This window comes from Sinohyriopsis cumingii, chromosome 16 (genome assembly GCF_028554795.1).
Source record: "Sinohyriopsis cumingii isolate HCF-2022 chromosome 16, ASM2855479v2, whole genome shotgun sequence".
In the NCBI taxonomy this organism is placed as follows: domain Eukaryota; kingdom Metazoa; phylum Mollusca; class Bivalvia; order Unionida; family Unionidae; genus Sinohyriopsis; species Sinohyriopsis cumingii.
The window spans coordinates 60,276,201-60,290,815 of NC_142976.1; the positions used below are offsets into that span (position 1 = coordinate 60,276,201).

The 14,615-nt window shown below is 33.6% G+C and overlaps 1 protein-coding gene across 3 annotated transcripts; it reads right to left on the bottom strand.

Annotated features, from left to right (window-relative positions):
• Positions 1-1,338: 1,338 nt before the first annotated feature.
• LOC149780521 (uncharacterized) lies at positions 1,339-14,461 on the bottom strand. 3 transcript variants are annotated; one of them, XM_089937519.1, is made up of 5 exons: positions 11,990-14,461; positions 7,183-7,416; positions 5,035-5,256; positions 4,464-4,545; positions 1,339-2,345 (listed from the first exon to the last, which is right to left on the bottom strand). In XM_089937519.1, the coding sequence occupies exons 2-5, from the start codon at positions 7,268-7,270 to the stop codon at positions 1,712-1,714; spliced, it is 1,026 nt and encodes a 341-aa protein (XP_089793645.1). In that variant the 5' UTR covers positions 7,271-7,416; positions 11,990-14,461; the 3' UTR covers positions 1,339-1,711. The 3 variants fall into 3 exon arrangements, with proteins under 3 accessions (XP_089793645.1, XP_089793646.1, XP_089793644.1); XM_089937520.1 differs by lacking the exon at positions 11,990-14,461 and adding an exon at positions 8,551-8,693; XM_089937518.1 differs by lacking the exon at positions 11,990-14,461 and adding an exon at positions 7,993-8,389.
• Positions 14,462-14,615: the final 154 nt, after the last annotated feature.

The following is a 14,615-nucleotide window of genomic DNA, read 5'->3' on the forward strand; positions in this document are numbered from 1 at the left end:
AAATTAAGTTATGATGAAGATACAAAGGAAAAGAGTTTTCTGCCAAGTTAATCACGCAATTAATTTAGTTGTACCTGTCCCACACATTGAGGATTTGAGTGACGGAATGTAGTCGGACTGTATTGACTTTTGAGTAAAAAATTCTTCGAAATTCAATAATTATGAATAAGTTGGACTAGAAACTTTCCCATTTTCCTAAGTTGGACTAGAAACTTTCCCATTTTCATCAGCAAGAAAAGAATGAACTAAAACAGTTATTGCTTGAATATGAGAACTTATATCATTATTAATAGAAGAAGTAAATATGTTTTTTGGGGTCTAGGTTTTGGAATTTCCTGAGTGTAATCCAGGTTATGGTTTTTATTTTGTAAACATTATGATCATTCTAGAAGGTTATTTTCCTTTAAGTAATTTTGTTTTTAGAAATGCTAGTTGTGACCTGAGGTCAAGTAGAGAATTAGATAATCTTGCCGCTTAAAGGATTATTTCATTCGTGCTTTAAGTCTTAGTACAATCAAGTTGTATTATATATTGTGACCAGTAATTTTTGGTTGAATTTTATTTCTACAAATTATTGAATCTAAGTGATTCTTTTCTCTGGAAATTCAAAAGTGCTCTGATAAAATTATTGGATAGAGTTATTCACTCGAATTTATAGTGAATTAAAACTGGAACTATATAACTGTGATTCAACAAAAGACTTTTGACACATCTTCACTTTATAAGCTACCACAGACACATAATCGCCTTCAGTTTATGCATTTATTCTGGACTTTGACTGAATTTTGTTCAGGACTTTAAATTACTAGGACTTATGTCTGTAATTCTTGGGTTATATGGGGATTTAATTCGCAATACTGTAAGTTCTTTTTTCCACCACATTTTCACTTTGTAATCTAGGGAAATAAATTATTTGTTAAATTTTACAAAGCTTATTGTCTTTCACTCTCTTCTGTTACTTTTAAGAGCATAGACTCGTAAGAAATTGCACGCATTAACCAATTAGCTTTTATTCATTTATCAGTTATGGTGTTCACATACACTCGTATACCTTAAGTCTTTCTAAAACATCAATAATGAAAATGTTGCATCCATAATTGACATTAAAGCATATATCAATCAATCATTACTAAATATATGTTACTGCGTGTCCAGTTTATCTTTTATGGTTGATCTAGCATTTGATTAGTATGTTTAACTCGCTTTAGAGTTTTTACACTTGATCCAGATAAAATCATACCGCTACCGTAGCAGTGGACAGCAAAATATGGGAAATGTGAAAACAAAAAATATGATGAATTAGCAGAGCAATAATTTAATAATTTAAAAACTTGGTCAATGTTTGTAAATAATTTAATTTAACTTGATGTTATGGAAAAAAGGGTTTAACATTATTTCAATTCATTAGAGAATATGAAAATTGCATTACTTGTGATAATTTTAATTAATACTAACTTTACTACACATTGTGTCAAGATAATCCTGCCTCCCTGAGTCATAATGACGAGAAAATGACTATGTTACTTGGTATTTGAAAAAGGTTAATAACAGTGTCACACATACAGATGAGCATTTTTAAGGAGTTCTCACCGACGTCCTTGTGTCGATATTTTAAGAAGTTACCGACTGACCTATTATAAATCCCGATTGGCTTTGAATTCCGTTCAAAATAAAGATCTAAAACGATAATTTTTGTGAAGTTTAATATTATTTATGCATTGTTTTGGTTAACATTTACATTTACATAGATATTAAATTCAGAATCATTAATCGATGTATGGTAATCGCAAAGATTCTTGTTTATAACAGTTGTCGTCTGCCCTCTTTCTGCCGCCTGCGATTGAACATTTATCTTTTGTATATAGCCCAAATCATCGTACGTAGCATCGTCAAAAATGACGTTTTCTGAAGCATCTGAACACGTATTAAAGTCATTGGCATTCTCCCTTGATACAAATGTATGGTTATATTCAGGATCAAGAAAATATGAGTTTTTCGACGTACTATTTTTTGTTGCATTATAGAGTCTTGTTTCCGCTAAAGCACTTGCTGTGTGGTTGTATGTCGGGTCTAGGACGATAGGTTTGTCGGAGAAATATATTCTCTTGTAATCATCGGTGTCTTTGCAACGAATAGTTCCATTATCTGATTTAGAGACAACGTTTTGTCTGTGAAAACCGATTCTAGCTTCACCAGGTATACATACTGTTTCGTTAACAGGACTGTTTATATGCCTGACATTCCCGTAGACTTCTTCCCTTGTATCACTTAGGTACATGTAATTGATATTTTCAACGTTTACCGCCTGAATCTCGATTTTTTTCTGTGCTCTTGCTTGCCTTCTCCTGTGAAGATAAAATCGTTAACATTCTGAGTATATTGTGTACATTTTTAATTTAAAAATAAATTATCTAAGTGTTGAGGTTGTTGTGTTGTTGTAGGGTTTAGCGCCATTTTCAGCACAAGATAGGCTATACATGGCGGCCAGAATAACTGGTGGAGGAAGAACCCTGGAAAACCCCGGGATCCACGAAAAGCTACTGGCAAGATTTCTCACGTACCCACGCTGACAGAGGTGAGATGGCGGTGATCCGAAACGGTGACCACTTTAGACCACTCGGCCACTCGGTGCCCCTAAGTGCAGAGGTACGTGTGTACTTATGTATGTCCGTATGTAAGTGTCCATGAACCAGAACAGTGCATATTAAGCGTTCCACTATGGCTTTTATGGCGCCGCCAACGAGACTCGTAAATAAAATTCACTATTCATTGAACAAGTTGGTTTACAAAGTTAATCTAGCAAAGAGATTGTTATGGTATGATTCACCAATCGTGAAATTTATCACAAAACTTTAAAATTCACACAAATTGGAATATGAACCAACGTTTAAGGCCACTCGACTAGGTGCGCTCTCGACCATTTTCGTCGAATGATAGAAAAAGGTAGTGCAGATGCATCTAGGGTCATTCGGCCAGCTTGAGCTTTAATCGCTATGCAATCGAAAGCCAGGCAAGACCTTATGATAAAAGAAAAGGAACGAAAACTGGGGCTTTTGACGGCGCTGTAACCATTGACACAAGATGATTAAATTAACGATGAAAGCTAAAGCATGCCAAATCATACATTTAAGGTAAGATTTATATCAGCCAGGAAAAATTTGAGATCAAATACTTTGTATGTCAGCTCAAAGTTATTCTTTTTTCTTCTTTTATCTCGTGCGCATTTTGATGGCAAAAGTTCTATAATGTCAACACTTGACTAATTATATGATAAAAGTGGATCAGCTCGCTGTAAAAATAGCCCTTAAGGGTGCGTAGTGTTTGTTGTATTTTCCTCGAATTGGTATCTCAAGATTTTCTATGTCTAAAGAGACTGTATCGAATGTAATTAGAAACCATTTGAACTGCCCTCATGCATATTTATTGTTATTTCATAATAACTTCACTAACGTCATAACAATTGGATCACTTTTTGTCACTAATAACAGCGTAATAATAGTTTGAAGCACGAACATTGAAGGACTTCTCCATTTTCTTTTATATCCAAAATTCAAGGAATTACATTAAAATTTCATGGACGGTTGATACGTCATGTTGTTTATGTTGTTGTTTTTGGTTTAGCGCCATTTTTCAGCATATAATTCATGGCGACCAGTACAATTGGTCAAAGAAGAACCCGGGAAAACCCCAGTTAGAACCACCGACCCACGGGATGCTTTCTCGCATACTCACATTGGGCGAGCCTGAGACTTGGACCCCCGCAGACAGAGGTGAGACGGCAGTGATCGGTAAAGGCGAGCGCTTTAGGACACTCAGCCGTCCAGGGCCCATTGAAATGTAATGGAATTATGTTTTCATTTATAATAATATATTCTACGTATCTAGAAGGGTGTCTGTCTGCAAATAAAGCTTACCAATTTAAGAAGTACAACTACTATTATTTCCGAGTCTCTTTCAGGGAGTCGAGGTCCTTACTCGCATTTGAAGAGGGGAATATTTCCAACGGAAGTTTACTTGCCACTAAAGGGATTGTGGTAGGTGGTTTTAAATAATTAGCATTTTGCTGCTATTGTTGGCGGTAGGTGGTTTTAAATAATTAGCATTTTGCTGCTACTGTTGGCGGTAGGTGGTTTTAAATAATTAGCATTTTGCTGCTACTGTTGGCGAACCTTTGATTCTATGAATAATAAGTACTAAATAGTATTACACTTGGTGTGTGGACTGTTTTATTTCATTCAATCTCTCTTTGATCCTTTACCGAAATATTATGCCGATTCCTCTACCACATATTAAAATGAATCTATATGTAGAGATTACAAGTTTCAATATTCTTGAGCACATTTATTAACCTTACATAATATTCGTTGCATGAGCTTGAAAGATTAGAGCGTATTCAGTCTAAAAGCATTCTATTCATGAACATGACTTACTAGATCAGAGACAGTTTATCGTACTATACAAACCTGAGAAAACAGAGTAACGAGGCAGAAAGGACCACGAGAACTATAACTCCAACAGCAATACCAACGTAGACTGCCAGTGCATCTGTAGTGAAAACAATTAGATACATACAGAATGTGATAAGATAAATGTAACCTCACCCCCAAAAAGTGTCCTGAAAATCATCAACTCATGATTGCGCAAAGTGTGTATTGTGTATCCAGATAAATGAACGTGCTTTTAATGGTGTCTAATTTATTTCTTTTAAAAATCAGTGATAAACAATATTGCAACTGTAACCTATGCAAAATAGGATGCTTTTGAATATTTAAATGAATATATAATATACGATAATTTGCCATGTTTTCCAGTTTATCCTTGAATAAAAATGAACTACTGCACAAGTGCCTGTTTTGTCCCTATTCGATTGGGTTTCAATCTTTTTGTCGGCACTGCAAAAGAAATTCAAACAGAGATAATGCGAACATTACTTAAACTAGGAATTCGGCAATTTATTTAAGTATTTTTCGGCCAAAACTCATTCATTTTATTTTCATAAATAAACAAATCTGAGTTGCTCTGAAATCATGTTACCCTTTTGTCTATGAATCTTTAGGTCCTCATTGCTAAACTTGTTTGAAGAATTGTGAGTTATGTTGTCGTAGCTGCTTCTTGGAGTTGATTTGAATACATCTGGGATGGTCTGTATAGTTTTGGCATTCGAAACTTCTGCATCTTCGATTGGTATTGTTGTCGTTATTGTCGATGTAGATGTCATCGTTGTAGTGGTTGGTTGGATGGTATTTGTCGTCGTTTCTACAAACGAACCATAATTGATTATTAATAAAGTCATGGGATTATATCGTTTTCCACTGCAACTTTATCCCGACTGATACTCTCTCCCTTACTTCTACTAGTACTGCTTCTGCTGCTACTAGTACTACTAGTGTCACTACTACTACAATACTACATAGTACTTTCACTTTTACTAGTCCTAGAGTTGGTGCTGCTGTTGCTGCTGCTACTAATACTACTACTACACTACATAATACTTTCACTTATGACCCAAATTCACCAATGAAGCGTAATTAGACGTATAAATATGGAAGAAAAAAAACGATCTAGAAACAACAACTTTATTCGCCTATTTTACAGAGAAATATCTGAAATTTAACTGTACAAATTTCAACAACACCAATTGACCCATATTATGTTTATGTTTACTCACAAATATGGTCTCAAAATCTTAATTCTCAAGCAAAAACATACAATACAAGAGATCTCGTATTTGAAAGTATTTTTTATGATTTACAAATAAAATTATACCGGGAAAATGGTTGAAAATTGTATAATTAGGTATTTTGCGATAATTTAACATAAATTTAATTCAAAACATTATTGCCTTTTGCTATTATGAGTTATGAAAAAAGACAGATAAATGTGCTTAAAGTAAAATGCATCTTTACCAAAATTTCTCGTATCTTAAATTTCATTTAAAATGACAATAATGAATATTCAAAGCATCAAAAACATTTTAAGTTGTCAAATTAATATCATTCTAACCATAACAGCTTCCGATTCAAAATATAATCACGAACGTTTAAAATGTGTATGCCTTCCCAGTCACTCCAAAAATATAACGTATGTATCAGATACACACGACAAGAGACTGTTCATTAAATTTATAATTGTTTTCATTCAGTTTTCTTGGTTCCCTTTTGGTCATGAAAATATGGCATGAAATTATTACAAATATGTTTGATTAACCATATTAAACACGTACATTCGTCATTTTAGTATAAATACTACTACTAGAATTGCTGCTACTACTACTACTACTAATGTTACAATACTACTATATTACTGATACTATTAGGCTACTACTGCAGCTGCTGCTTTCTTCAAACATGTTTTATAACTATTACAGCAAATTACAAAATTATAAATGCTATCTTTGGTCCAAGTACAACTCAATTCACAAACAACAAAAGCTCGAATTCAAGGTGTATATGGTCAAAATATGAGTGTCAATATGAAATTCCAATATTGCTCTATTGCAATGACCTAGATTGTTGTTTTCGTGACACATTTCAGCGTGGGTCTGACAGACTCAACTAGCGACCGTTTACACTATACACACATTTTGTTCATCTCGATGGTCTAGTAAAAAAAGGACCTAATTTTTGGGTACGATGGTAGACATGTAGTGGTCAGCTATTACCTTTTATGGATGTAAGCCAAAACAAGTTTAGAGGTCAAATCGAGGTTAGAGAGGGAAGTGGGACAAGTCCCCCCCATGCACCTATGAATACTATCTTAAATACGGTCCAGTCAAACTAAAATTCAACTTTTCAGCACAGTTGGCGCTATACGTTGTGCGGCTGCCTTGAAATCAGTCAGCTAACATAAATCTTTGAAATCAACCATCCAGTATTATTATAGCCCATGTTCAGCATATAAAATATGATTTCTACTAATTGCTTTGAGACATAGTCAAATTCTCCCTAAATACCTTATTGCGCTTGTTTCTCGGCGATAACATTTTCGTTTAGAATCTGATAGAAATGCGTCAGAGACAACGATTGTACAGGACAACTACCATCAACGTTTCAAAAAGTCTCCATATTCTTACGATGCAAACTTACGTCGCTGATCGTAGTTTAAAAATGTACAAGGCTAGGCATATGAAAAGCGTTGGATTGCACGTTTAAGTGTCTAAGCTAAAACATTTTAACCAGTTACCTCGCTTTAAGCAGAATATGATCCTCAGCTCACATCCACCCCAAACGACGACACTTCCAGATCCCCCTGTGTACCTTTTCCATCCCATAATATCGCACGAAGACGATTCATAAATTGATTTGTGTGTCACTGCGTGGTCCTCTGGGACAGAACAAGTGACAGTGTTGTATGTCCTTCCTTGCCATGTACTCTTGCAATATATTTCTCTATAGTCAGCTTGAATGCACTGTTGACCTGTGATTTAATTAAAAGCGAAGAAAATTAAATAACATGGACTGAACAACTGAATGTAACTATGGGATTACTATTTCTAGCTTCATTTTAATGTTTTTTTTCCTTCTTCTTCAATTATGTTTGTTAAATCAAGCATTTCAAAGTTAACTAATTTATTTTGTTTTATCATCCTAAACCCCGTAGTGGCAATGGTTGCGTCATTTTTGAAACATGATTGAATTATTTATTTCCAACTCTTCCCAAGTTAGCAACTAATTATCCGAAGAAAACTATTTTATAACCAAAGTACTTCGCCAATGTAATCATACGTTGATCGCCGACTTGTTCTAATTATAGACAAGGCTCAACATTTTTATGATCTTTGTTTTCTTTCAACTTCATATTGTTTCTACTAAATATATTTTTGGAAATCAGCATCTTTAACGTACAGACAGATAATAATTTCTATTTTCAACCTATTTCTGTTGTTATTTTTGCCTCAAATATATAAAATAGGTTTCCACTAGTCACAAAAATAAAAAAGGGCGCACACATACTATCTTTAAATTAAGTTGTTTGTTTCGATTAAATTCTCACCTGTTGTTAGGCCAGAAAAATGAAGGAAAAGAAGTATACTCCATGTAAATCCCATAATTGTGACAAAATTCAATGCTTCTGCATTCGAGATTATTTTGACTTGAATTACAATAAAAGTTGTGTTGCGTAGCTAAACAGCCAGCCTATAAATATGTACGCATATTTCCTATTTATCAATTTCCCGTGCCTTCTTCCTGAACAATGGACATCACTACTGTGATCAGTTGAGTCATACATTTGGATGTGACTTACGGTCAGCCGTCTGTACAAACAGGATCTAATCTGCCTTTATTCCAAAGGAGGGGCAGGACAATTACACAACTGACGACGTATTAGAATGTCACTCGATGGTCCATAGCTCACTTGACACTAATCATGCATGCAAACATATGTATGTACGTACGGTACGTAGGCACATACATACATACATACGTACGTACGTACGTACGTACGTACACACACACACATACACACACACACACACACACACACACATACATACATACATACATACATACATACATACATACATACATACATACATACATACATACATACATAGGGCCAGTGTTTCAGGCATTGACGGACTGCTGTTGAAAACCAAACTCAGACGGTCTGCAACGCCATTAAGATGGAGGAGACCAGAATACAGAGACAGATCTTCTGTGGTGAGCTCAAGCGGGGAAAGGGGAAACGACTGCGCCCAAGGAAAGAGTACAAAGACAACCTTTGACCTGTAACTCGAAATGATGCGGAATCCATCCCAGCGAGCTGGAAGCCTCAGCTATGGACATGTCTACCTGGCGCACGATCATCGCAAATACTGTTGAAGTAGTAGAGGATAACTGCAACCATCACCTCATATATATATATATATATATATATATATATATATATATATATATATATATATATATATATATATATATATATATATATATATATATATATACATATCCGTTGTTTTCACGTGACGTCACAAAACTTGTGTACGTCCATATCAGCTATTTTGAGTCCTTAGCCCCGCAAACCGGCACCTAATAACATTGTTCTTCTAGCATAATTACGAAATGCAAGTCGCAATTTTATGTGTAAAACTATAATAATACATCACATTCTGTTGTGCATGTCAACCGCACGAGACCGAATGCGTGACTTTCTACTTGTTTTCTTCAAGTAAAACATTTAAAATTCAACCATCTTTGTTATTCTTTTATAAAGAAATAGATTGATCGATAAACAAATCCATAAACAAATGGATACAAAAACAAGTAGAAACGTGTAATGATTTTCAGTTTTCGTGGGCTGAAATCAATCATTTGGTTATCTTTCAAGTTAAAAAGCTAATTGTTAATGTATAATTTCATATTTCTAAAAGCATTTCAGGAATAATTCGTTTTGACATTCGACACAAAGTCATGTTCCGTTAGGCAAGTGTTTTGTTTGAATACACTGAAGACGAAACTTCTTTGAACGGTTATCGCTTTCATTCGATAACATCCTACGGCCATCATCTCCACCACAAATACAATATCTGACCATACTAATTAAACTGGGTTGTCAACTGTCTTTTGGCACAAACACCTGTTGTTGCGAAAAGTATTTGTACATAAAAGTTCTGACATAAAACACATGCTATGAAATTTTAATTTAGAACCGATATTTGTATCCCGAAAATCATTGTCCGGAAATGTTTTTTTTCAAGATGACAAGCTTGGGGATATGATACGAAACACTTTTAAAAAATGTCAATATTGTCTGTTTGTAAAAAAAAATGATTGCATTTCTATTTGATAGAAATATACACGCTTACGGTTCAAATTCACTATTCTGTCTTTCGATATAAGCAAGGGAACTTCCAGCTTTATTTTTATTTTCGTGCTATAGGGTACTTAATTTCAAGTATAATCTGTGTATCGTTTCGATGAAGTAAATGTCCTTATCGACAGTTAAATCAGATTATTATCTTGATGACTAATGTTGACAAAGGTTTATCAGGGACTCGAAATGTCGGCACAAGGCTCGCGCGCGTTGCATTGTGAGTATTTGCGTACTCAGTCGTGACGTCTGTGAAAACAACCCTATGATATATATATATATATATATATATATATATATATATATATATATATATATATATATATATATATATATATATATATATATATATATATATAGAGAGAGAGAGAGAGAGAGAGAGAGAGAGAGAGAGAGAGAGAGAGAGAATTATAAATATACACCAGACAGAACGGAAAGTGATACCCATGGATTCTAAATAAGAACACTCAATTGATAATAGTAGGCAGAATTAATAGTTATTAAAAATAATACTATCATACAGGTTAGAGAATTTTAATTCGTACTCTACAGAGATTCGAATCCAGGTGCGCGGGTTTACGGCACCCATTGCCTTGTCTGCACACACCAGCCCATATTCCCTCACGACCAAAGACACATAACCAACAGTTGCTACTTAATCGGTCTTATATCCACTCGTGCGTAGCAGACACACTCGCATGACGAACAGGTAATTAATTCTCATCTATCTCTATAATTAATTCTATATACCTTGATTTCTTTCATAGGAATCTGGAATGACTGTTCCCATGAAATAAATCAAGGTATATAGAATTAATTATAGAAATTTTTTTAATATACACCAGGCAGAACGAAAAGAGCTATCCCTGGATTCTGTAGAAGAAAGCTTGATAATAGTATACATAATTAATATTTAATACAAATAATACTATCATACAGGTTAGATTATTTTTGATTCGTACTCTACGGAGGTTCGAACGAGGTATGCGATTAACACATAACACCGATATATATATATATATATATATATATATATATATATATATATATATATATATATATATATATATATATATATATATTGATGGACAAGTTGTTAAGGGTCCGTGTAAGACTTAATCATAATCCACACCTAGTCGGACAAGCTTGTGGATGGGTCTCATGATAGTATTTCATATTTACACTCATGTTACTGTGATAATTATATGGCTATAAGTGTTGTTTCCACATTAGAAGTTGTAGCATGTGAGTGGATAAAGGCGACATTTCCATCTTTAACCGAGGGATTTTTGGTTCATGGATGAGTTGGGGAACGTCACTTAATGCATATTTAGCAACCTACCACTTATTGTTAAACAATTTATCATGTCAACAAACTCACTAAATCTGGAAACAGTCCACTGCTAAAATTTTTGTGTAATACCAAAACAACGAGAGGTCAAAAATACATCTATACAAAATATATACAAATGGAAAATTGCCAATTAATTATCATGGTGCACTTTATGTTAAATTTCTATCAATGTACCCTTTTATTATACTTGAATCATGGTACGCGTTATGTAAAAATTTGTATCACGGTACACTTTATGTTGAAATTATTTGTCACGGAGTACAGTATAATACATTTTAGAACACTATTAAGTAGATGCCGATTAAAACTTCGGTTTCCGAAAGAAAGAGGTGAGATTATATTCGTTTACCATCGGAATTTCGTTCAAGCTATTGATTCGTGTCAGTTTATTTTCCGGAACCTATATAAGCAAATATAAAATCCTTTGCAACAGTGAAAACGGTAAGTAGATTGTACGGTAAGCTACACAATATATCTGAATGACCCTAATGACCTTGTGAACAAGCCTAAGCCAAAAAGAAACTCCTTTACAAAAGTCTGGGCCACAAATATATATATATATATATATATATATATATATATATATATATATATATATATATATATATATATATATATATATATATATATATATATATATATATATATATATATAATGCCGATTAAAAATCTGGTTTCCGAAAGAAAGATATGAGATTATGTTCGTATAAAATAATAATAATAATAATAATAATAATATGTAAATCATAATTAAAGAACATACAATCTAAATGTCTAATTTAAGCAAAATCTGCTTCAAATTTATAACCCTGTAGTGAGTGTTACCTTTTCAAGCCATGGCCGCTGTTCACACACTGGTTTTCTTTACCTTTTTATTATTCGGAAACCCTCGTTGAAAGATATCTGGGATAGAAAAGGCAAGCTTAAACCTTTTTATATAACATGTACTTCTTTTTGTATGCTGTTAAAATAGATCAAATGGAAAATTTAAAAACTGGATCATTTGATGAAAAAGGTTGAAAAAACCCTTTGAAATCCATCACGGTTCTCTTAGGTTTGATATTTTTGTCCTCATTATTATTATTATTTATTTTTTGTTCACATTTTATTTTATTGTCCCCTTAATATGTTGACTGTTTGGTCGGGGAACTATCAGACTGTCATCTTACAAATGATACAGTCTAGGGACAATAAGTATAGTGCAGGGGAAAAAAAACATACATACACACACAAGCAAGCACACGTGCAGACATTCGTATATTACACAATCTCTTATTTGACAATTATAAATATACAGTATCTAAACTCTGACATGACTCTATTAAACATATAATTTAGTTAAACACACCATTCTACTTATTGTGGAATAACTGTTCCCACTGTTCCTAAATCAACATAAATGCTTATTTCCTTAGATTTTATTGCAATATATTATTCCAGATTATAGTGATCTTTAATTAAAAAAACTTTCAAACCATCCAATCTAGGTATATCTCCTTTCATTTTACATATATAGATCTAGTATTTGTCTAAAAGAAAGCAAACATAAAAATGTTGTTTATAAATTCCATCTCTGTTTGTATTTCCTAATTTAACAATTGTTGCACTTGGCACTGTATATTATTCACTTTATTTTGAATCCAATGGATCACTTCATACCACAGCTTCATGATCACATTACATTCCCAAAATAATTGTAGTATTGTTTCCGGAACCTTTTTTTAAACAAAAAGTACATTTGACCAGTGCTGGACGATTTTATTTTATAAAACCAAATTCATTGGTAAAATTCCATGCGTAATACGAAATTGAAACCATTGTAATTTTGAGTTTCTTGTTATTTTAAAAATTTAGTGTATATGTCAGGCCATATATCCAAAGTCAGATTAAACATTTCATTTCATTTATTTTCCATTTATTTTTCATTTATTTTCCCTAGTTGGTTTAGCATCCTTTTTTAAAAGTAAATTGTAATAGTCTTTACTTCATTTATTGTTATGAAATACAGTTTTTAAATGGAAAGGTATAAATGATCTGACCAGTGTTGATTTACCTAACTGTAATGTTTTACACAATGAATAGACACAATGAATTATCCCTTGAAAGGCAAGGAAATTAGCATTGAAACCATATCTAACTTTAAAGTTTTCCAATTCGATCCAAGTCGATCATAGTTCCCTGATCTGTAAGCATATCATCAATATAGATTACATTATGTTCAAACTATATCCTATTGGAAATGGGCACCTTGTTCACCCTTATAAGGGAGTTCATCCATGAACTTGTTTTCATAACATCTTCCCCTGTCCGAGGAATTTTGGTAAAGACATGACTAGAAAACTTGTCATTTATCTATTTAAATATACATTTGTATTCGATTTGATTCTTTGATTGTAATATGGACATCAGTTAAATTTAGCTTTTTCATACATAGACATCATTCTTTGCTGAGACAGCACCACAGCAACCGATTGTTGAACCTAAAACATTGGCTGAGCATTTTCGGAGTGACGCTTCTTTGGTTTTCCCTATCCTCCTGACACACATCTAGGCTGAACTAATGTTAACTTTGCTAAAAGAAAAATTATGAAACTCGGGAGTGCAGCTATTGACGGTATATTTTTAATACTGTTTGGGACCAGCGCTCCATTTGATAATAGTTAGCTGTATATCATAATATTTAGGGTAAATACCATTCTGGTGTAGCCTTTTGCAAGGCTTGTACGGGTTCCAAAGTGAAACTGTTTAGAAACAAATATACAAAAATCGACGTAATCGTCGGAGAGCTCTATTTGCATAACTATTATTTAAATAACCATTGCTTCTATTCGTAACGCTATTTGTTTTACAATTATCAGACACTTGCTGTCGTTTGCCACCGAAGGTTTCGAGGGGGCATGTCCTTCAAATGATCATGCCCTGTCTTTCCCGATGTCGCTTTCAATATCCAAGCAGGTATTTTAGTCTCCATATTCCATTCTTGATCTGGCATTTCTGATGGCATGATGTCTGTAGTATTGTCGATGCATCATTCCGCTAGGATACTTGCTCTGTGGTCATACGTTGGGTCAGGTAGGACAGGCTTTCCAGAAAAGTCTTCTCAGACATCCGATCCATTTGCCTATTCCAATTTGTAGAGGCTCCTTGAATGACGGGCATGGATACTTGCTTACACTCTTTCGTAAACAGGAATGATAATATGGTTGGTGCCAGTAATTTCCCTTGCATCACAGAAGTAAATGATATTATCCACAGTCTACTTCCGTGTTAGTTTCATGTGCTTTCTTTCGTCATTTCCTGTTTATGAGAAAAATATGGAACAATGTTAATATTATTAAAAACATGCATTTGTTCTGTTTTGGTTAATCTATCCTTAGAAAACGTTATTGTGTAAAAGGCTCTAAACATTATTTTTTCACTTCATTCTTAATTCTCTTTATGCTTTGCCTAA